The sequence below is a fragment of the Budorcas taxicolor genome, chromosome 11 (assembly GCF_023091745.1).
Source record: "Budorcas taxicolor isolate Tak-1 chromosome 11, Takin1.1, whole genome shotgun sequence".
Lineage (NCBI taxonomy): Eukaryota > Metazoa > Chordata > Mammalia > Artiodactyla > Bovidae > Budorcas > Budorcas taxicolor.
In genome coordinates this window covers 131,868,707-131,891,930 of record NC_068920.1, presented here as the reverse complement: position 1 = coordinate 131,891,930, position 23,224 = coordinate 131,868,707, and the positions used below count along the sequence as shown (strand labels likewise).

The window sequence follows — 23,224 nt, the reverse complement described above, 5'->3', positions numbered from 1 at the left end:
GTTGGGGTGGGAAAGGCTGCTTTGGGGGAGAGCTGTTTTTCACAGGTTTCCCTTACCTTCGCGCTTGGTAAGGGGTGACCCAACCCGCTATCTGCCCTGGCCCCGCCCCTCACGCTCCCGGCCCCGCCCCTCACGCCGCTAGCTGCTTGCGCCGCCGCAGTCTGCCCTCGCCCAGAGCGCTTGGGCTCCTGCGCGGTTTACACAGCGCTTGGGTCTAGGCAGCGGCGCGGCGAGCCACGTGGATCGATTCCGGGCGCGCAGTCATCTGGTGGTTCTAGCATCGACCCGGGCTTGCTGCGCTTTCCCTCTTCTCTGTGATCACCCCCGCCTCTGAGCTCCGTTCCCATGGCCGCCCTGGTGTTGGAGGACGGGTCGGTCCTGCGGGGCCAGCCCTTTGGGGCCGCTGTGTCGACTGCCGGGGAAGTGGGTAAGCAAGTCCGGGCTGGCTGCCGACCTCATCTGTCTCTCTGATGCCCCTCTCTGCCCAGCTTGCTCTGCTCAGACCCCGCCATTTTCCCGCCTGCACACCCCCTCCCCCGCCATTCCCTAGCCCGCGCCCCCCACCCCCCCGCCCGCCTCCGTATCTATACGGCCCAGGGGCATTCTCAGCGCTTCGGGCAGTGCTCCGAAGGATGCCCTACCTAAGCCCCAGCTCTGCCTCTTTCTTGCAGTGTTTCAAACCGGTATGGTCGGCTACCCCGAGGCCCTGACTGACCCTTCCTACAAAGCACAGATCTTAGTGCTGACATACCCTCTGATCGGTAACTACGGCATCCCCCCAGATGAAGTGGATGAGTTCGGGCTCAGCAAGGTAGCCAGCACCAATGCTTGTTCTACATTCCTTTTCGAATCAGTAGCTATTAACTGTTAGTGAAGACACTGCCATTCCGCTAGTCATTCTAGAGAAAGCTGATACACACTGAAGTGATAGACAGGCCCTGTGCGCGGCTTGTTAGGTGCCTTGAGAGGCACAAAGTACTGGACCAAGCCAAAGAATCTGAGCTCCGATAAGATTTTTGTCATAAAGCTTAACTGCTTTAAGAGTGTATAGATTAATGGGAAAGAGATTGGAATACAGTGTCATACCCTTCTCAATGGTAGTAAGTCCTAGTTTCCCTACCAAATCAATTAAGCTGATTATCATCTAAACCTGCTTTACTTACCTTGCCTCATTTTTTACCACTTTTCAGTAGAGTTTTTAACATGTAGATAAGAAAACAGTTTCCTTCTCAATGAAGTTTTTCCTATTCCTCCTCTGGAATTTGGAAACTAAGTTGCCCTCTGAGAGTTCAAGTAAAAAAACAAATCAACACGAGCATCATAGTCACCATAGCCTCAGTGCAGTATTCCTCAAAACTCATTTTATTCTGATACTAGGCTTACTGAGCCTTTAATTCTTCATATGCTTTCACCACTCACCCTGACACTTGGGAGAAGAAACTCTAGGTAAAAGACATGCCTGTTATTCTGGAAAGAACCACTCCTCATCACGACCTACGAATTCACTGTGTTCTAGTTTATAATGCATTATCTTGGTTAATTTACCTCAGTCTTCAGCTTTGTCAACTCTAGATACAATGTCAAAGTTGAGTTTATACACTTGCAAAATTGAGGCCCTGACAGAACCAAGATGAGTAAAGCCTCCAGGAGCCCCCAGCCCACCACTGATGCTTTTGCAGCATATATGCCATGAATGTATGTCCAAGTAGCAAATTCGACCATCTAGCCATGGAGGGTTCTACCAGACTACCCTTCGCATCCCTAAAGAACAGTCTCAACATTCATCTTTCTTAAACCTTGTACCACTAAGCAGATGTAATTTAAATATGCTACTTCCTCCGCAATAAACAGCCTGTTTCTCTACTTAGTTATTATAAGCTTATGTATTGAGTAACAAATATGTTACTTTTTAAAATGATAGTCCCTTATGGAGGGGGTATAATAATCATTCCTAGTATTCTACCCTGAGCCTTTATTTTTATTGAGTTAAGGTACTATGCCCCTGCCTGTTCTGTACTGTTTTACTCTGAGAATATGATCTTGTTACCTACACTACCTTAATATTCTACTTCCCTGAGTAGTAAATTAACATCCTGAAAATAAGACCTTGTCTATTCATGCTCATGCTTGCCCCCCAGCATCTGTTATACCTGGCATGAAATGGGCCCTCTGTAAACTTCATTGACTACTATCATATGTCAGATATCTTGCTCTTGAGTTCAGAGATCTCTGATGAAGACAAATGAACACATTTGTAATACAATGTAAATAGCAAGTGGAAGTAAAAGTGAACTTAGATGAGTTCTAAGAAGGAGGCACAGCTGCAATGGGTGAGAATGGGGGTGACATCATGGAAAAGGAGATAAAAGGGAGGGAAAAGGAAAATGTCCTTTCAGTTATCACTGTCATATCAGTGCCATCAGGCACCCCAGGCCTATGTGTTGAGTGTTTCACGTGGGAGGCAGCGTTGCTGATAAAAGGCAGAAGCATGAGGTGCTTGGCTTGTTAAAGGAATGACAGGTCATGCACTGTGGCTGAAGTACAGGGTCCATGGCCCTCCAGTGGGAAAAGATGGCTCGGGGAGGTATGTGGCCCTGGGCTCCTCACCGTCTCCTCCTTCCATCGACAGTGGTTTGAATCCTCGGGGATCCATGTGGCAGGACTGGTGGTGGGAGAGTGCTGTCCCACACCCAGCCACTGGAGTGCCAGCTGCACCCTGCACGAGTGGCTGCAACAGCATGGCATACCCGGCCTGCAAGGTATGGTGCAAGCATTGCCGTGTCTGGATGGAACATAGGTACCTGGGGAGAAAGAATTAAGAGAGGTTCTCTGTGGACCCTTGGGACTTGAGTCCAGGGTTGTGATAGAATGTACCTGATTCGACTGGGGGAACGAACTGAGCTCTCAGATGGGAAATTTCAAGCGTGCAAAAGGAAAGAATAGGATAATGAATCCCCAGTTTCATCAACTCAGGGCTAAACTTATTTCATCATCACTACTACAACTTCCAGATTATTTTGGAGCAAATCTCAGACATAATATTGTTTCATCTACTGAGAGTTCAATATCTATGAAAAAGAACTCCTGTAAAAACATGATGACAATAACACTACCATACCTTTAAAAAATTAACTAATTCCTTAATATTAAATATCCAGGGAGTGTTTAAAATTTTTCCAGTTTTCTAATTTAAAAAAAAAACCTGTTTGATAATATTCCTGTATTGTCATTTAGCATGTTCTTTTGTCCCTTGGTATTACTTTCTATAAACAGATCTGGGATGGTGGTTCAATTCAAATGTGATACTTGGAGGCAAGAATACGTCATGGTGGGGTCATTCTGGAAGGGCAGCCCAGGATTGTGATGCCCAGAGGACAGCTGTGGGTGACTCGGGCTCTAGAATCGAAGTCTTAACTTCCTGCACGACTGCACTGGGGGAGTGATCTCTCAGAGTCTGCTGTTTCAACAGGAGTGGACACTCGGGAGCTGACTAAGAAGCTGCGAGAGCAAGGGTCTCTGCTGGGCAAGTTGGTCCAGGATGGGACAGAACCTTCAACCCTGCCCTTCTTGGACCCCAATGCCCGCCCCCTGGTGCCGGAGGTCTCCACCAAGGTACAGAGATAGAGTGGGAGAGTGCTTCATGCTAAGCACAGTAGTTAATACTGTGTCAAGACTGCCTGTGAACACTTGAGGGAGAACTGGAAAAGGCCTCCAGAATACAGGCTTTGTGCAGATTATACCTACTATTCACAGCTGTCAACCATTTACTCCTCAGGTTCCACGGGTATTCAATGCAGGGGGAACCCCTCGGATCCTTGCTTTGGACTGTGGCCTCAAGTATAATCAGGTCCGATGCTTGTGCCAGCGTGGGGCAGAGGTCACTGTGGTACCCTGGGACCACGCGTTAGACAGTCAAGGTGAGTAGCTTGGGTCTCTACAAGGCCTCAGACAAGCAGCATGTGTGGAAGATCTGGTCCTCCGTCCAGCTGCTGAAGGTCAATGTGAGTTGCAGAGAAGAAGGGGGAGAAAAGGGCTTTTTCTCTAATGGTGTGTCTCTCTAGTTGAATTATAGATTTTGATATTATCTTTTCTGCCCACTCCAGAGTATGAGGGTCTCTTCCTGAGTAATGGCCCTGGTGACCCCGCCTCCTATCCCAACTTGGTATCCACACTGAGCCGTGTTTTATCTGAACCAAACCCCCGACCTGTCTTCGGGATCTGTCTGGGACACCAGCTGTTGGCCTTAGCCATTGGGGCCAAGACTTACAAGATGAGGTGGGGGCACAAGGGGTGGGGAGTCTTGGGAATGAGAATAGAATAGATTTGATGTTTATTCGTGTTGAAATTGGACTGGGGGCTGGTGAGAATCATGAGATCAGCCAGAGCTGGGTTTGGGGCAGGAGTGAAGTGAGGGTGAAGAGGTGCCTGTGACTCAGGATGTTTCTGCCTCCAGATATGGGAACCGAGGCCATAACCAGCCATGCTTGCTGGTGGGCTCCGGGCGCTGCTTTCTAACATCCCAGAACCATGGATTTGCTGTGGAAACAGACTCACTGCCAGCAAGCTGGCTTCCTCTCTTCACCAATGCCAATGACCACTCCAACGAAGGCATCGTACATGAGAGCCTGCCCTTCTTCAGGTGAGCCTACGTGGTTCTGGCACAATACCTGGATCTCTGCAGCTCTGAAGCCCACTGAGACTTGAAGATCAAAAAAGAAATCACAGCAGTGGGCCCCAGTCAGCCTTCCCACTACCCGCCTTTGAGACCACCAGTGACGATGGCAGTTTTCACGATCCCCTCTCTTCAACAGTGTCCAGTTTCACCCAGAGCATCAAGCTGGCCCTTCAGATATGGAACTTCTTTTTGACATTTTTCTGGAAACTGTGAAAGAAGCTGCAGCTGGGAACCCTGGGGGCCAGACAGGTAAGCACTTGAGTAGATCTAGGTTAGGGATCTAAGAACAGGCTCCAGGGTAGGCATAAGATGAATGTGCCTTGGGAAGCTGAGAGGAGTTTGGGAGGTCAGGCAGGAGGGGTGGGAAGGCAACCAAGCCAAAGTGATTCATTCATGCTTCTTCCATTCAAAGGAACTCCAGAGTCCAGTCCGGGTTTATGGTCCTGCCTCTGCCACTCATCAGAGGCATGACTTGTTCTGGTTTCTTCCGTAAAGTGAGGGTTAATCTAGATGATCTCTCAGGTCTCGTTCAACTCTAATGTACTGTCTTTCTTTGCCTCCAAAGTTCGAGAGCGGCTGGCTGAGCGCCTCTGTCTCCCTGGGATTCCCACCCCAGGCTCTGGGCTTACAGCACCACGAAAGGTTCTGATTCTGGGCTCAGGGGGCCTCTCCATCGGCCAGGCTGGCGAGTTTGACTACTCAGGCTCTCAGGTAAAGTGTGTCCATTGCTTCCCCTCTGGGCATGTGGCCCTCAGGATGAATAGGGCTTAGGCATGAACACTGGTTGTAGGGAAGAAGCGATCCAAGCAAACTGGGGAATACACAGAAAGGTGAGAAGTCAGTTATTAGGGACTGAGAGGAAAGGGAGAAGAGGAAGATAAATGCTGGTCTAAGACCAAAAATCTTGCTTCTCTAGTCGAGGCTGATAGGCCATCTTTATCCCCCTAGGCGATCAAGGCCCTGAAGGAGGAAAACATTCAGACATTGCTGATCAACCCTAACATCGCTACCGTGCAGACCTCACAGGGGCTGGCGGACAAGGTCTATTTCCTCCCCATAACACCTCACTACGTAACCCAGGTATGACTCAGGCGAGGCTGGACTGCAGAGAGGACCCACATGGGCCAGGCGATCCTGTGCCAATTCTGTGATCTGCTACCTAACCCCAGGGTCTCAATGCCTGTTACTCCTCCCTCCTCCCCCAGGTGATACGTAATGAGCGCCCAGATGGTGTGTTACTGACTTTTGGGGGCCAGACAGCTCTGAACTGTGGTGTGGAGCTGACCAAGGCTGGGGTACTCGCTCGGTACGGAGTCCGGGTCCTGGGCACGCCCGTGGAGACCATTGAGTTGACTGAGGATCGGCGTGCCTTCGCCTCCAGGATGGCAGAGATCGGAGAGCACGTAGCCCCCAGCGAGGCAGCGAATTCTCTTGAGCAGGTTCAAGGGCTGGTGGGGGTAGACAGGTGGCGTTAATCCTTGACAGCATATTTTCTCTGGGCCCAGGAGCCCTCTGCACAACACGCAGTCAAGACCTAATCTGTTTGTTCATCTGTGCTCATTGCAGGCCCAGGCAGCAGCTGAGAGACTGGGGTACCCTGTGCTGGTGCGCGCAGCCTACGCCTTGGGTGGCCTGGGTTCTGGCTTTGCCTCTAACAAAGAGGAGTTGTCTGCTCTCGTGGCTCCAGCTTTTGCCCATACCAGCCAAGTGCTGGTAGACAAGTCCCTGAAAGGATGGAAGGAGATTGAGTATGAGGTGGTGAGAGACGCCTATGGCAACTGTGTCACGGTGAGTGATGGAAGAGGGGCAGTCGTGTAAGGCAGCGTGAGCTGTTGTAAGAGCCCAGGCAGGGCTGAGATCTTTGAGAGTTCAGTGTCCTCACACCCAGGATGGGTGCATCTCCAGAGGCAATAGGACCCTGGGATGCAGCCTCCTGCCCCTCCTCACTCCCTATGGCAGTGACCTCATGGTCACCTTCACAGGTGTGTAATATGGAGAACCTAGACCCACTGGGCATCCACACCGGGGAGTCCATTGTGGTGGCTCCAAGCCAGACGCTAAATGACAGGGAGTACCAGCTACTGAGGCAGACGGCCATCAAGGTGACTCAGCACCTCGGAATCGTCGGGGAGTGCAACGTGCAGTACGCCCTGAACCCCGAGTCTGAGCAGGTGAGACTCCAGGCTGTGGGGCTGATACTCTAGCTGCTGGAGCACCGTCTGTAATTTGGGGGCCTCTAGGCCAAGGAGCCTTTTAACCCTCCAGACCCTGGAGCAGAAGCTAGCATTATTTTTGATAGGATTGGGGCTTTATCGTCCTGCCTTTCTGAGGCCTCTCCTTTCTGAGGCCTTCTAGGCCAGTTATTTAGTCTCTGTTTTCTCTCTTTGCAGTACTACATCATTGAAGTGAATGCCAGGCTCTCTCGCAGCTCTGCGCTAGCCAGTAAGGCCACCGGCTACCCACTGGCCTATGTGGCAGCCAAGCTGGCTTTGGGCATCCCTCTGCCTGAACTCAGGTACAAGGATTGGGAAGAGATGGGGTAGGGGTGGGGGTGAGATCGTGGGAGCTGGGGAAAAAAAAGTTTATGGGACGAGGGATAGGAAAAGGACATTGGCCTGGGTGTGGGTGGGAGAGCAGTATCTGCAAGCTCATCATTTAGCTCCTGCTCTGTCCTCCTGGCAACCCCACCTGACGGCCCCCAGGAACTCGGTGACAGGGGGAACGGCAGCCTTTGAACCCAGTCTGGATTACTGCGTGGTAAAGATTCCTCGCTGGGACCTCAGCAAGTTCCTCCGTGTCAGCACAAAGATTGGGAGCTGCATGAAGAGCGTGGGTGAGAGACACATCCCAAGAGACCCCTCCCCAGATCACCTCACGGGGTCCCACACGTCCGAAGGACTTAGAATGTCATAGAGTCGGCTCCCTGGCATGTCCTTTCAGCTCTTGTATGAGCAGCTTGTTGTGAGCGGTTTCTCAGAACTAATAGGGACATTTCCAACTAAGATAGTGGTTCTCCCCAGGGGTGAGGATCCAAGGCGTCTGGAAATCCATAAACACACTGCCTCCACTTCCCGGATGGCATGTCAGAAATCTTGGAATGGGGTGATAACCATCAGATTCTCATCTCTTGTGTCACAAATGAGTAAGCAGGTGCCCACAGAAGGAGAGTGTGTGGCTGAGTAGAGGGCAGAGCCAAGAGCTGAAAACTGGATCTGTTGCTAGCTGCATGTTCCTCTGTTACACTGTGTTACCTGTCATGGGTGAGACCAGTCCCATGAAACTCCACCCACAGTGTTTCATAGCATTTTGCCTTTGGCCTCATCCCCAGGCTGTTAATGCCAGTGACAATTTGTTCTCCATGCTTGTTTAAATACCAGTGTTTCAAGGAAATAACTGCTGTTTACTATGATCTCTTCTAAGGCCAAGTCAGCACAGTGGCAGCCATGCCCAGTGTATCTCCTCTGGGCACTTCCTGCCATGGTCACTAAATTAAAATTAAAAAAATAATAATAATTAATTGATCTGCTGGTGCTGGGTCTTAGTTGCAGCATGCAGGGTCTTTCTTTAGTTGTAGCATGCAAAGTCTTTGTTGTATCACATGGGATCTCTGGTTCCCTGACCAGGGATCAAACCAAGGCCCTCTGCATTAGGAGCATGGACCACTGGGGAAGTCCCTCAAATGTTTTTCAATACATTGTTTAAGATCAGAGCAGGACGTAAGAGAAATTTCATAGAAACAGAGACAATTAGTAATGAATAGGTACGATGGTCAGCTTTTAGGCAGGGTTAAGAATGCTGTAATTGAGTTAGTATGCTTCCTTACAGTGACCCTTTCTTTAAGTTCCCTTAGTTTGTCCTCCACAACATTTCTACTAAAACAAGCATGTGCACATACCAAGCTGCCACCAGCTAAGGATAATAGCTTTTTACTGTGCTCCAAATTTCCATTAACAGCAATAGTAGCCTTTAAACTTGTAAGTCTAAGCTCAGATATTACTTGATTTTTAGAAATCTTACAAGACTGCCAAGTTGTTCCTTCTGGAGATGAATTTCTGTTATGTGAAAATTATAATAAACATGGGAACTAAGCCATAAATTGTAGCTAAGAGAAGTGGATTGAAAATAGGACAATCAAAGATTGATTCCTAGATGAGAGATTTAAGTATTTTACATCTGAGTATTCTTAGAATTTGATGTTCTTTGGTAACTTTTTGTAACTCTTATTATACAAGTAAGATGCCTGAATCATTGAGAAATTAGAAAAGGTAGTTTTACCAAAGAGTAATCAGCTATAATCTTATCACACAGACATTAATTTGGGGATTTATATGATTCTGAGATTTTTCTAGGCTTGCATGTGAGTGCATTGGGTTTCTCTTTTATCCAGGATAAAAACTTTTGTAATATAACCCACATTACAAAGACATTGAACAAAATCACTCATCCTCTTCCTTAACTACAAGTACCATCTTGATGTTTTTGAAAATTTTCTTAAAGAAACAAATATTAGAATTGTAAATAGAAAACTACATTTGGTAAGAGATATTTGAAGACTCTAGGGTAAATTGTCAGAGGACATGAACAAACTTCATTGATGAGGAAATCAGTAAGCAGGCCTGGGTGTAGGGGGGAAGTTTCCTCTTAGTAGTAGTTAGAAGAAATCTAGTTAAAATGAGAGAATTATTTTTACTTGTTGGCAAAAGTTGTTTTAAATGATTATACACACTTCTTAAAAGATTAGTTAAATTTATATTGGGTTGGCCAAAAGCTTTGTTCAGGTTTTTCATAATAGCTTATGGAAAAAGCTAAATGAACATGTTGGCCAACCCAATACTTTGTATTATAAAGCACAGACTCCTACAAAGCAAATAATACTTATCAAGGGCCAGAAAACATACCTTGCCTATTGCCTATGCACTTCTGAAAATATATCCTCAGGGGATAAACTAAATCCCAGATAGCATTACCATCTTATTTACAGTGATGAACACTTCAAAGCTAAATGTCCTTCAGTGAGTGAGCAGTCACTTGATGGTAAATCACGCAAGAGTTAAACTGCTAGTAACAAAGGAAAGGAAAGGAAAATGAAGTCGCTCAGTTGTGTCCAACTGTTTGCAACCCCATGGACTGTAGCCTACCAGGCTCCTCTGTCCATGGGATTTTCCAGGCAATAGTGCTGGAGCGGATTGCCATTTCCTTCTCCAGGGGATCTTCCCGACCCAGGGATCGAACCCAGGTCTCCTGCATTGTAGGCAGACGCTTTACTGTCACACACTAATGTGGGAAAAGCTTACAGTGAGGGGAAAAGCAGGATAAATGTTTATGTAAACTATAATCTTGTATAAACATTTGGAAGAAGTACTCTAGAGTGATAGTTGGAAATATGATTAACCCTGAGTGAATTCAAAGAATAATGGGATCATCTTACTACCCAGACTTTTAAAAAGTTTTAACGGATGAGCCAGATTACATCATCACAATATGAATAAAGGAAACCAAATAAATGGATAACCATCAGTGATTGGGCCTCTGTGATCGTTCCAATATCCACATGAAAATGGTAGGGAGAAAAAGCTCCAAGTGTAAGATTCTCAGTGAAACAACATAAATCCACCACTGTGGGCTTGAGAACCTCCCAGAGATTTGACGGTAGACTGCCGACATTCTGGGCATCACCAGTGCCCCCAGCCCTCAAACCTCACATCATATTCCTCCAGGTGAAGTCATGGGCATTGGGCGTTCTTTTGAGGAGGCCTTCCAGAAGGCTCTGCGCATGGTGGATGAGAACTGTGTGGGCTTTGATCACACGGTCAAGCCTGTCAGTGATATGGTAAGTGGCTCCCCTACCCGTGACAGCACTCTCAAAATGTACCCTGCTTCTTTGTGTCCCCAGCCCCCAAGCTTGTTACCAGTAATACTAGTACCAGTCACTAGTGGACTTTGCTGTGTTTTCACTTTGCTGAGGATTCTGTGGTTTTATTTCTCTTTATTATGGGGATGTATCATTAGACTTGTTTCTATAGGTGAGGAAACTGAAGCTTAGCTTGTCTGCCCTCTCCCCATTAGGAGTTGGAGACTCCAACAGACAAGCGCATCTTCGTGGTGGCAGCAGCCCTGTGGGCTGGCTACTCAGTGGATCGCCTGTATGAACTGACTCGCATCGACCGCTGGTTTTTGCACCGGATGAAGCGGATCATAACACACACCCAGCTGCTAGAGCAACACCGTGGACAACCTTTGCCCCCAGACCTGCTGCATCAGGCCAAGCGCCTTGGCTTCTCAGACAAGCAGATTGCCCTCGCGGTCCTCAGGTCAGGGATGGTGGGAGGACCTCAGGCTGAGAACCTGGGGCAGAGAACCTTTGTACTCCTGAGGGGCCCTCAGGAGGAAAAGTGTGTGTGTTGGGGTGGGGGGAATGTTGGAGGTTACTGCCCTTCTTCCCTGGGATTTTCCTCTCTGATCCCTCCCTTGGATCTCTGCCCTCTGCTGGAGCCATCCCCCACCCCCATGGTCTATATTTCTGACCCTTCTTTAGCACAGAGCTGGCTGTTCGCAAGCTGCGTCAGGAACTAGGGATCTGCCCAGCAGTGAAGCAGATTGACACAGTTGCAGCTGAGTGGCCGGCCCAGACAAATTACTTGTACCTGACATACTGGGGCACCACCCATGACCTCAGCTTTCGAACACCTCACGTCCTGGTCCTTGGCTCTGGCGTCTACCGTATCGGCTCCAGCGTTGAGTTTGACTGGTGTGCCGTGGGCTGCATCCAGCAGCTGCGAAAGGTCTCCGAGCTCGTCTTTCATATGGTTCTCTCTGCTGTACTGATCAGCTTCCGCAGCCATCTTCCCCCCATACTCGATCCTAGCACTTTCTATTCATTGCTGCGCCTCACATCTGTCATAGGGCTTTAGTGGGGTTGGGGGTCCCTTAGGCCGTCCTGTGCCCTACATGTGGTTCCTCTACAGAACTCCGTGTCTACTTTTCCAGTACCTTCCCTCCCAAGGCAGGCATCCTGTACAGCGATTTCAGAGACAGCCCAAGCAGTACTCTCTGAAGTAGGGACTTGGGCTTCCTATCCTTCCCCTCCTATTGCAGATGGGGTATAAGACCATCATGGTGAACTACAACCCAGAGACAGTCAGCACTGACTACGACATGTGTGACCGACTCTACTTCGATGAAATCTCTTTTGAGGTGAGACGGGTGAAGGCTGCCTGTGAGCCTGGGTGGCCCGTCAAGTAGGAGTGGCTGGCAAACCTCAGACTCTTTGGAACTTGTGAGGTTTGAGGGGGTTTGGGTGAAGGATGCAGGGTGGTGAGCAAGAAGGCTCAGGCCCCTGACCCTATCTGTTAACCACCACCTGTTTCTCCTCCTTTACTGCAGGTGGTGATGGACATCTATGAGCTGGAAAACCCTGAAGGTGTGATCCTGTCCATGGGTGGGCAGCTGCCCAACAACATGGCCATGGCTTTGCATCGGCAGCAGTGTCGGGTTCTGGGCACCTCCCCAGAAGCCATTGACTCAGCTGAGAACCGGTTTAAGTTCTCCCGGCTCCTGGACACCATTGGTATCAGCCAGCCTCAGTGGAGGGAGCTCAGTGACCTAGAGGTGGGCTGGGCCCTGGTGGGGGGCTGGAGGCCAGATGGCATCATGGGTGAGTGTGCACAACACAGCTAAGCTCCCTGTGCCCTTAGTCTGCTCGCCAGTTCTGCCAGACCGTGGGGTACCCCTGTGTCGTGCGCCCCTCCTATGTGCTGAGCGGTGCTGCTATGAACGTGGCCTACACCGATGGGGACTTGGAGCGCTTCTTGAGCAGTGCAGCAGCTGTCTCTAAGGAGCACCCCGTCGTCATCTCCAAGTTCATCCAGGAGGCCAAGGTGGGAGGCTGCAGATGAGTCTCTGAAGGCAGTCTTTCAGCCACGGAGGCAACTCCCCTGTCTCTGATCTGGGAAGGACGGGTTGTGCCAGGGCTTTTAAAGGCAGGGAAGCTTCCTGCAGGGGCAAGTGAGAAGGAAATGGCCCTTGCTGTTCACCACCTTGCCCTGTGCACCTTGCCCTACTAGGAGATTGACGTGGATGCTGTGGCTTGTGATGGTGTGGTAGCAGCTATCGCCATCTCTGAACACGTGGAGAACGCAGGTGTGCATTCAGGTGATGCCACACTGGTGACCCCACCGCAGGACATCACTGCCAAAACCCTGGAGCGGATCAAAGCCATTGTGCATGCCGTGGGCCAGGAGCTGCAGGTCACAGGACCCTTCAATCTGCAGCTCATTGCCAAGGTAGTAAGAGGGGGCTAAAGAAAGGGACCCCAGGGCTGTAGCGCCTCTTTGTTCTGTGCTGGCCACTGTGCTGGGGCACCCTCAGTGGGAGGAGAGCTAGAGGGGCGGGGTCACATCTCAGGCCCGCAATGTTTGTGACAGTCAACCTGCCCCGTGTCCTGGGTTGATGACCCACAGAACAATGAGTGAGGGGAAGACCCGATTCACTGGGGTGGTGTCACAAGCCCACTTGAAGAAGGCCTGATCAATCTCTGTCTGCCCAGGACGACCAGCTGAAAGTCATTGAATGCAACGTGCGTGTGTCTCGCTCCTTCCCCTTCGTCTCCAAGACACTAGGTGTGGACCTAGTAGCCCTGGCAACACGGGTCATCATGGGAGAAGAAGTGGAGCCTGTGGGACTCATGACTGGCTCTGGAGTTGTGGGGGTGAAGGTAAGGAAGATGGAAGCCCCAGGTTAGTGGTCAGCAGGGAGGCAGATAGCAGGAGGGAGTTCACCTGCTGCCCAAGCTATGTGCCCATTGACGTATAAAGTGAGCACCTCCTGTGGGCAAGGCCTTGCTGGGTGGTCAGGGAATACGATGGCCCTCCTCCCTGAGGAGTGTCCACTCTAGTGATGGGAGGCAAGAGAAGTTGGTTCCCAAACAGCTTGCTTCTAGAGGTTCCCAAACAGCTTGCTTCTAGGATAGCATGTGATAGACTTGCAGAGTAGAGACCGAAGCGAAATGCTCACGGAGGAGCCACTTCCACAGAGGGTGACCCAGGAAGGTTCAAGAAGAGAGGTGGTGTTTGCACTGAGCCTTGGAGTATAGTCAAGGTTTGAGATTTGCCGAGCTTGTTGAGGAAGTGTTCCAAGGCTAGGGAGTAGCCTCGTGGAGGCCAAGGGAAGCGCAAGCCTGTTTGGGAAGTAGCCAATGATTGGCAGGTTCATGTAGGGCAGCATGGGGAAGGCTCACCCCGTCTGGAGAAGGCCAAGAGGGGATCATTGCCACCCCTCCTGCTGCAGGGATGTGGGCCGCTCTCACTTCCTGCTCCCTCAGGTGCCCCAGTTCTCGTTCTCCCGCCTGGCGGGGGCTGACGTGGTGCTGGGTGTGGAGATGACCAGTACCGGGGAAGTGGCTGGCTTTGGGGAGAGCCGCTGCGAAGCCTACCTCAAGGCCATGCTCAGTACTGGTTTTAAGATCCCCAAGAAGAACATCTTGCTGACCATTGGCAGCTATAAGGTAAGAGCCCACGTGGGGGGTGGTGGGGTGGAGGGTAGGGTGGGCCCTGAAGAGGTGGGGGTGGGTACAGATGGCCACTGCTCCCTGGGCCAGGGCTAACTTGAAGTGGAGGACAGGAGAAACAACCTCATCCTCCCTTCTTCAGAACAAAAGTGAGTTGCTCCCAACTGTGAGGCTGCTGGAGAGCCTGGGCTACAGCCTCTACGCCAGCCTGGGCACCGCTGACTTCTACACAGAGCATGGCGTCAAGGTATGGGGTGACTCCCCACTGCCCCCCGCTGAGATGTGAGAACACCCGGATTCTCTCCCTGTTTCCCTGCTTTCCATGTCATTGTACGAATCATCTGTTCCACGTAGAAGAGTAGAGTATACAGAAAAGGAGAGAAAAAAATCCCTCGTGATCTTTCCACCACTGTTAACATTCTGGCATATTTCCTTCCACGATTTCCTCTGTGTATTGTGTGAGCTCCATACTGCAGAATCCTTGGTAACCATAGTGTAAAGATTTTCTGGTCAAGAAAAATGCTTTGCCTGCAGTAAAGTGAAGTGGCCTGGTCCCCCTTCTGTGGGTCCTCAGTTTCTTCCTCGGCTCCTGGGCCACCTCCCCCCTCCCTTCACGCTGGCCTCCTGGCCCCCTGCCAGGCTCAGGTTGCTCCAGTCTTGTCTCTGGGCTCCAGGTGACGGCTGTGGACTGGCATTTTGAAGAGGCAGTGGATGGAGAGTGCCCACCACAGCGAAGCATTTTGGAGCAGCTCGCTGAGAAAAACTTTGAGCTCGTGATTAACCTGTCCATGCGTGGGGCCGGGGGCCGGCGTCTTTCTTCCTTCGTCACCAAGGGCTACCGCACGCGGCGCCTGGCCGCTGACTTCTCCGTACCCCTCATCATTGACATCAAGTGCACCAAACTGTTTGTGGAGGTAACTGAGACCCCGGGCACCGGGACTGGGGCAGCCATTGTCAGCAAGGGAGGAGGCAGAAGTGAGCATGCTCTGGGGCTGGGAAATCTCTGCATGGAGCGGCCTCGCTAGTCATCAAGCTTTGCGGCTGCAAAGAGAGAGGATGGATGTAGAGAGGCAGAAGCCTGGTTTATGGGAAAACTCAGGCCCCATCTGCAGATCCCAGGCTGCCCTTTGATCTTTGCTGACCCTGATTTTCCCCCTGCAGGCGCTGGGACAGATCGGGCCAGCCCCTCCTCTGAAGGCGCATGTTGACTGCATGACCTCCCAGAAGCTCGTGCGGCTGCCTGGTAAGCGCATCTCGGGAGAGAACCTGGCTCCTGTACATCAGTAGGGGCTGCGGTGAAGGACGGCTGTGGGGCCCACTCGGCCCTGGACTGTTCAGAGTGTGAAGGGCCCAGAAGCTTCCTCACTCTGAGCTCTTTATTCTCCATCCACGATGCCCCTGACTGAGAGCTTCACCACCTCTCACTGGTGTCAGTCGCTGCTTATTTTCCTACCTTGATGCCCTTGAGTCTCTGACTCTCCCTCCAACCTGCTGCCTGTGTGTTCTCCCAGGATTGATCGACGTCCATGTGCACCTGCGGGAACCAGGGGGGACACACAAGGAGGACTTTGCCTCGGGCACAGCTGCTGCCCTGGCTGGGGGCGTCACCATGGTGTGTGCTATGCCTAATACCCGGCCCCCCATCACTGATGCCCCTGCCCTGGCCCTGGCACAGAAGGTGAGCCCCGGTTCTCCTGCTTCCTGGTGACCCACATCCCCCACCTGCCTCCCCCACCTCCCTCTACGCTGCTCCCTCTACCCCTCCCCAGGGGCCAGGCCACGTGAGCCAGGCTGGCACAGGTGCCGATGGGCCCTACTTTGAATGTATTCCTTCCAGCTGGCAGAGGCCGGCGCCCGCTGTGACTATGCCTTATTCCTCGGAGCCTCGTCGGAAAATGCAGGGACCCTGGGCACCGTGGCTGGGTCTGCGGCGGGGCTGAAGCTCTACCTCAACGAGACCTTCTCTGAACTGCAGCTGGACAGTGTGGCCCAGTGGATGGAGGTAGGGGGTGGGTGGGGGCGGGGCCAGCCAGCCAGTGCCCCTGGTTTGAAGGCCCCCTCATGACAGGCTGGAGGCAGTGTGAGTTGGGAGCCCCGCAAGGGCTCGGGCGCTGCAGGGTCCCGGAACCTTCCTCCTTTCCCCAGCACTTCGAGACATGGCCATCCCACCTCCCCATCGTGGCCCACGCCGAGCGGCAGAGTGTCGCAGCCGTCCTCATGGTGGCCCAGCTGGCCCAGCGCTCTGTGCACATCTGTCACGTGGCACGGAAGGAGGAGGTGAGAGCCCCAGGGGCGCCCCTGTGGCTTTCCCAGTGACTCCAGGTGATCAGGATGGTCCTTGGGGGCAGGGGCGGCTCAGCACGCCTGCCCCGTGACTTTCTAGGAGGGGAGGTTGGCTGCGGGGACTGTGCAGGTCAGGGCTTCGAGGGACAACCCCCACCTCGAGGTCTCCCCACTCTCCCCCAGATCCTGCTGGTTAAAGCAGCAAAGGCGCGGGGGCTGCCAGTGACCTGTGAGGTGGCACCCCACCATCTGTTCCTGAGCCGTGATGACCTGGAACGTCTGGGGCCCGGGAAGGGGGAGGTTCGGCCCGAGCTTGGCTCCCGGGAGGACATGGAAGCCCTATGGGAGAACATGGCCATCATCGACTGCTTTGCCTCCGACCACGGTGAGAAGGCCTGGGATGTACCCCCTGGCCCAGGGCATCTGGGCCAGGACCTTGGGCTCCATGAGGCCTGGGCTTGGTCTGGGTGGGACTCCAACCAAGTTCCTGGTCTGTCATAGGCGCTTGATAGGTATTTACTGAGAGAACGAATGAGCAAACGAGGAAACAGTAAATGAGAGAATCTGGGTGGAAGGTACGGGCCCTGAAGAAGGCAGCAGTCCCAGCTTCCCTGTTTTCAGATTCCCAGGAAAAGCTAGAGTCGGGGTTGGTAGCGAGGCCTTTCCTGGTGGCGTGTGTGACTCCCCGGGCGTGGAGGCCACTGTCCTGAGGGTGGTGCGCTCTCCCCCAGCCCCCCACACTGTGGAGGAGAAGTGTGGGCCCCGGCCTCCCCCCGGCTTCCCAGGGCTGGAGACCATGCTGCCCCTGCTGCTGACGGCAGTAAGCGAGGGCCGGCTTAGCCTGGACGACGTGCTGCAGCGACTGCACCACAACCCTCGGCGCATCTTCCACCTGCCCCCCCAGGAGGACACCTACGTGGAGGTGTGGGGTGGGGCTGGGGGCGGGCAGGCTCTTCCTGACCCCCCTCAGGAGGACATCTATGTGGAAGGGTGGGGCCAGGGGCGGGTGGGCCTCTGCAGTCCTGGGAGAGGGTGCATGTGGCGCCTGTGCCCAGCATGACCCATGACTCTGGCAGGTGGATCTGGAGCACGAGTGGACAGTCCCCAGCCACATGCCCTTCTCCAAGGCCCACTGGACACCCTTTGAAGGGCAGAAGGTGAAGGGCACCGTCCGCCGTGTGGTCCTGCGTGGGGAGGTGGCCTATATTGACGGGCAGGTACGTGTGTGGCCCAGGCCTGGGCTGTCATGACCTGCTGGGTGCCGTTCTCTTCCTACCCCAGCAGGTCTGCATGGCCCCACTACCCCTCCAAGCACAGGTCCCCAGGGCATCTTTTCTGCTTGCCAGCTTCCACCTCTTGACTGCCTGGCTCACTTGCCCTCCCTGCCTTCTGTCCACAGGTGCTGGTGCCACCGGGCTACGGACAGGACGTCCGCAAGTGGCCCCAGGGCGCTGTTCCACAGCTCACGCCCTCGGCCCCGGCTGCCAGTGAGCTAACCACGGTAATTTTCAGGGCTGGGGGGCTGGCATGGGGGTGTAGTCAGGGGCAGGTATAAACAGCACAAACATTTTAATTGGTGGGTCAGGGGCAATGGAAGGTTCGTCACTTAACAGTTAAAATCCTCACCACCTACCCTGTCTACTGCAAATTAACTCAATTTAGGAGGCTTCCTGTGGGAAACAGTAATCCATTAACCCAACCAGAGAGAAATCTCGAAGAAGCCAGTGGGCCACCCCTGCTGGGGGCAGCCCAGTGGGAGAGCAGGTTGAGGGGCGTGATGGAGTGGACAGGAAGCAGTTTGGCTTTTCTTGAGGGACTGAACTTGAGGAAGGTCACGTCACTATGTGATGTCTCTCCAGACCCCGGAGAGGCCCCGCCGGAGCGGCCCAGCACTCCCTGATGGCCGCTTCCACCTGCCTCCCCGGATCCACCGAGCCTCCGACCCAGGTTTGCCAGGTAAGAGAAAGATCCTGTGATCGGAGGGTGGGGCCACCTGGACCTAGACACATGTAGGGACAGGCTCCTCTTCCCCGCAGTGTCCCAGGTGGCCCAAGTTTGGGGGCTATGTGGCCTCAGAGCTATTCCCGTCCCGCTGTCCACTTCCCTTGTCCTTCCTACCGCCCCAGTCCTTATCTGACCCCCTGTTCCCCCCGTGCCTAAATCAGCCCACCCAGCGTGAGGTAGGCATCCCCCAGCCTCTTCTCACAGGCCCTTTTTTGTTGTGGGCAGCTGTGTTCCTCCGCCCAGGAGCTGGGACCCCATGGGGCAGCAGAGCATGGGGTAAAATCCAGGTTGTTGGTTGCTGTGGGCCTGGCTGCCCCCCTTGCCTAGGATCCCTTTGCCAGCTGGGAGGGTCCCGGGAGGGCACCGCTGATCACACCCAACAGCCCCTGTGTGAAATCATGGGTCCGTGCCCAGAGCTGCCACCCCTGCCCTCAGCTAACCTACTGTCGCTACTGTGGTGTGAGTTGGTTTAACACAGACACTGTGATCCGGAGTCCCAGGAAGCTGGGGCTCTTCACACACCCCAGCTGCAGGTTTACATCTGTCCTGTTGCCCTGTTTGTAGCTGAGGAGCCAAAGGAGAAGACCTCCCGGAAGGCAGCTGAGCCAGGTAAGAGACTGTCCTGAGCACACGCTCACTCACCTTTGGGGACCTCTCTGAGCTGGCCTGGGTAGGAGGAACCCTCTGACCAGCCTCTTCTGCCACGCCCCTCACTCTGCAGAGCTGATGGGAACCCTTGATGGCATCTGCTACCCTCCACCACCAGTACCTAGACAGGCGTCACCCCAGAACCTGGGGACCCCTGGCCTGCTGCACCCCCAGACCTCACCCCTGCTGCACTCACTAGTGGGCCAACATATCCTGTCCGTCCAGCAGTTCACCAAGGATCAGGTGCCTGGGGGAGGGAGGAGGGGGCCACCCAGAGCTGTGAGGATCTGGAGAGCTGGGGCCAGGAGCCCTGGAGGCCACACCCTTTCCAGCTGACTCGGGATCTTTCTCAGATGTCTCACCTGTTCAACGTGGCACACACGCTGCGCATGATGGTACAGAAGGAGCGGAGCCTCGACATCCTCAAGGTCAGGGTCAGGGCTGTGGGCTAAGGATGCAGGCCCAGTGGGCAGGGTTCCGTAAGTAGTCAGAGGGGTCTCCCTCCCCGACCTTGGGTTCCCTCATGGTAATCCACACCCTCCATCGGTGAGCCCTGCTCTGATGGTCCTGCCGCTTTAGGCTGCCTCCGTGGTGGCCCTCCTCTGATCAGTGTGCAGCTGACCTGCAAGCCCTGAGTGCCAGCACACAGGCCCAGCAACCCAGTCCCTTGGTGGATACTGATGTCTTCATGGGAGAGAACGGGGTATATCCTCTCCCAGAGAACAAACGTCTCATTCAGACGCTTAACAGTAGCTTTTTGGAGGCAGATCTTTAGCTCACAGGAACACACTGTTGGAGATGCTGGGGCTCCAGTGGGTCACGGGGAGGTTTGGGGGAAGGGTTTTCTCGGCAACCCTCTAGGACACATTGAGGAAGCAGGCAGCAGCCCCACATGCTCCCTGGGATGGACACAGCTACACACACACACGCATGCATCTTGCCTCCCAGGGGAAGGTGATGGCCTCCATGTTCTACGAGGTGAGCACACGGACCAGCAGCTCCTTTGCAGCAGCCATGGCCCGGCTCGGGGGCGCTGTGCTCAGCTTCTCCGAAGCCACATCCTCCGTCCAGAAGGGCGAGTCCCTGGCTGACTCGGTGCAGACCATGAGCTGCTACGCCGATGTCGTCGTGCTGCGGCACCCCCAGCCCGGGGCAGTGGAGGTGAGGCCAGCCTCTGCGCCAGGGCAAGATCGATTGGGCAGGGCCTGCAGACACTGCCTGTAACTGCAGGCCTCAGGTGGGGCCAGATGGGTGAGGGGACTCAGGAGAAGTGGGACTGCGGCAGGGAGTGGGGGTCCCTGAGACTCAGAAGAAAGGATTCTCCTTCCTTGTCCCCGTGTCACAGCTGGCAGCCAAGCACTGCCGGAGGCCAGTGATCAATGCAGGGGACGGGGTTGGAGAGCACCCTACCCAGGCCTTGCTGGACATCTTCACCATCCGGGAGGAGCTTGGGACAGTCAACGGCATGACGGTAAGGGTGCAGGCGGGGCTCAGAGGCCTGCCCTGGGACACTCTGGAGAGGGAGGCAGGTGGGAAGCAGTTTCTGCATTTCAGAGCCTGTTGCATCAGGAGGCCTCCATTCTGGTCCTGAGGCTGAAAGCTTCAAAATGGGGGTGAGGGTGTGCTCAGTCTGGGGCCCTCCTGGTGATGGGCTGCCACCCACCCCCACCAACTCTCCGCCCAGATCACGATGGTGGGCGACCTGAAGCATGGCCGCACGGTGCATTCGCTGGCCTGCCTGCTCACCCAGTACCGTGTCAGCCTGCGCTATGTGGCGCCCCCCAGCCTGCGCATGCCCCCTGACGTGCGGGCTTTCGTGGCCTCCCGTGGCACCAAGCAGGTCAGGCCCTGGGAGGCCTCCCGTGGTGGGGTGGGGAGGGACCTGTGTTGGGCGGTCAGTGCAGGCACTGCGCTCACCCTGCCCGGGCCTCACTGTCTAGGAGGAATTTGAGAGCATCGAGGAGGCGTTGCCTGACACCGATGTACTCTACATGACGCGCATCCAGAAGGAGCGCTTCGGCTCCACCCAGGAATATGAAGCAGTAAGTGCGAAGCGGGGAGGAGCAGCCCGGGGTAGCTGCGGCATTCCAGACTGGCAGCCAGGAAGGCTGGGCCCCTCAGTTGTAATAACTGCCTCCGGGGACTGGTGGTGGGGGCCCAGGCCGCGTGGGCTCGTAGCCACTGCAGCCCTGAGGTGCTTACGGGGCCCCTCCCTTCCCGCAGTGCTTCGGCCAGTTCATCCTCACTCCGCACATCATGACCCGGGCCAAGAAGAAGATGGTGGTGATGCACCCGATGCCCCGTGTCAATGAGATCAGGTGATGTGGCATCAAGATGGGGGCTGTGCTTGGGGGCACGGGGGCAGGGGCCTGCACTCAGTCCCGTTCAGGCTGTCTTGGGCCGGGCAGTAACTCTTCCTTCTCTTGCAGCGTGGAGGTGGACTCGGACCCCCGAGCAGCCTACTTCCGCCAGGCAGAGAACGGCATGTACATCCGCATGGCTCTGCTGGCCACCGTGCTGGGCCGCTTCTAGGCCCCGACCCCTCAGCCTCGGCTCAGGCCCAGCTGTGGGCATGGGATCTCGCACCCCCCACAGTGGCTGCACCCTTAGTAGCTGCTCTGGGGCGTCCAGATAGGCCTTGTGCTCAGATGCACACGTGGGGACCACGCTTCAGACACTGGACTTGACTGGAGCCATCTAGCATGGAGGTGGGGCCGCAGGGGTGGGGCCCAGTCGGCCCATCTCCCTTCTTGCACCTCAAATCTGTATAGTTACTTTTTCACTGACTTAATAAAGCAGCTGAGCTGCCTCTGCTTCTTGCTTCCTTGAGTGTATCCTGGCTTTAGCAGAAGATGCTAAGTCCAATAGGCAGAGCTTTCTTCTACAAAATGAGAAGAGTTTCTCAAATACAAGGGCACCTTGCTGGGCAAGCCCCTGTTCTGGCCAGGGGAGCAGGCAGGCCCCCATTTTCAGAGTGGTGGCTCTTGGAGGTTCTGGGCAGGAACATGCCATTCTCTTGGTGCTGCTGAGGCCTGTGCTCCACTGAGGAGCACATTCCACTGATCCACGTCTGGCCCTCTTTCCTCCATTCAGGTGCATGAGTCATGGGGAATGGAGGGCTGAGCATCTAGGCCCTGATGGTGAGGTTCATTCTCCTCTAGGCCAGCGGTCCCCAACGTTCTTGGCACCAAGGACCACCGATTTCGTGGAAGACAATTTTCCCCTAGTCGGGGGGTGGGGACAGTTTTAAGATGATTCAAGCATATTACATTTATTGTGTACTTTAATGCCACCAGTCAAGAAGGTACTGGTCCATGACCAGGAGTCTGGGAGCCCCTGCTGAAAGCCTTTATTCTCCTCTGCTCTGGTCAGTCTTCTCCTCAGGGGCTCAGGTGACCACTGCATCCTCAGAACCTCTGCCATCCCTGGGAGGAGCACCACACACCCCCCCCAACCTCCAACCCTAGCCCGCCCCCACAGCCTACTCTCTCTGGGAGACCACCTTGCTGGATTTTTTAGGCTGGACTAGGTCAGGGACGCTGAAGCGCCCTTTGGCTGGGGAACCCTGGGCTGGGGGCGTGGGGAAGTGTGTGAACTGTTCCATTAACTTCAGTAGCATTAGAGAAATTTCTGGATCCAATAGGCTAACTTAGCACCCTCTGGGTACAAAGCACCATGAGTATAAGGACAAACAAGGTAGTTATCACCCTCACCTTTGAGGCCTCTTAGATAGGGAGGTATCCAGTGACTCCTACAGATTGATTTGGCACATGATGGTCCAAACTGCTCTAATGTTCAGGAAGAACTTGCTTTGGGAAAAGAGCAGTTAGCAAGTTTCAGAGATGGGAAAAGGAGACAGAACTCATTTTTTGAAAACTTAGCATAAGGAGGAATTTTTCCACCTTCTCGTTTAATCCTGTGCTAAACTTCCAACCATTTACAGACGCAGACATGCTTAAAAAAGGTGGTTTGACCAAAGTCACATCGCTTGTAGTCATATATCAGGACCACTTGACTTCAAACCCACTTTTCTAATAAAAAGGAAAAAGTTATTTCAAGCTTTCAGGGCATCCAAAGGCAATAGAAGAGACAAGTTATTCAAATCTAAG

The 23,224-nt window shown here is 53.7% G+C and overlaps 1 protein-coding gene across 1 annotated transcript; it reads left to right on the top strand.

Annotated features, from left to right (window-relative positions):
• Nucleotides 1–201: 201 nt before the first annotated feature.
• Nucleotides 202–21,864, top strand: CAD (carbamoyl-phosphate synthetase 2, aspartate transcarbamylase, and dihydroorotase). Its single transcript, XM_052647455.1, has 45 exons — nucleotides 202–427; nucleotides 672–811; nucleotides 2,630–2,759; nucleotides 3,470–3,612; nucleotides 3,776–3,917; nucleotides 4,104–4,275; nucleotides 4,454–4,639; nucleotides 4,812–4,924; nucleotides 5,241–5,386; nucleotides 5,624–5,755; nucleotides 5,881–6,114; nucleotides 6,242–6,463; nucleotides 6,658–6,846; nucleotides 7,066–7,190; nucleotides 7,378–7,508; nucleotides 10,393–10,505; nucleotides 10,742–10,986; nucleotides 11,211–11,457; nucleotides 11,771–11,869; nucleotides 12,059–12,283; nucleotides 12,370–12,552; nucleotides 12,739–12,957; nucleotides 13,221–13,388; nucleotides 13,995–14,177; nucleotides 14,323–14,427; nucleotides 14,855–15,094; nucleotides 15,342–15,423; nucleotides 15,692–15,858; nucleotides 16,018–16,182; nucleotides 16,326–16,457; nucleotides 16,647–16,848; nucleotides 17,195–17,385; nucleotides 17,540–17,680; nucleotides 17,863–17,964; nucleotides 18,323–18,419; nucleotides 18,693–18,743; nucleotides 19,032–19,076; nucleotides 19,189–19,358; nucleotides 19,469–19,543; nucleotides 20,064–20,276; nucleotides 20,461–20,586; nucleotides 20,800–20,955; nucleotides 21,056–21,157; nucleotides 21,339–21,433; nucleotides 21,545–21,864. The coding sequence occupies exons 1-45, from the start codon at nucleotides 346–348 to the stop codon at nucleotides 21,645–21,647; spliced, it is 6,729 nt and encodes a 2,242-aa protein (XP_052503415.1). The 5' UTR covers nucleotides 202–345; the 3' UTR covers nucleotides 21,648–21,864.
• Nucleotides 21,865–23,224: the final 1,360 nt, after the last annotated feature.

Bases quoted from the DNA above. Each gene is read 5' to 3' on its own strand.
- CAD (XM_052647455.1), top strand. From the start codon at position 346: ATGGCCGCCCTGGTGTTGGAGGACGGGTCGGTCCTGCGGGGCCAGCCC. The intron at 4,276-4,453 runs GTGGGGGCACAA...TTCTGCCTCCAG, and splicing joins GCCAAGACTTACAAGATGAG to ATATGGGAACCGAGGCCATA. The intron at 19,077-19,188 runs GTAAGAGACTGT...CTCACTCTGCAG, and splicing joins CCGGAAGGCAGCTGAGCCAG to AGCTGATGGGAACCCTTGAT.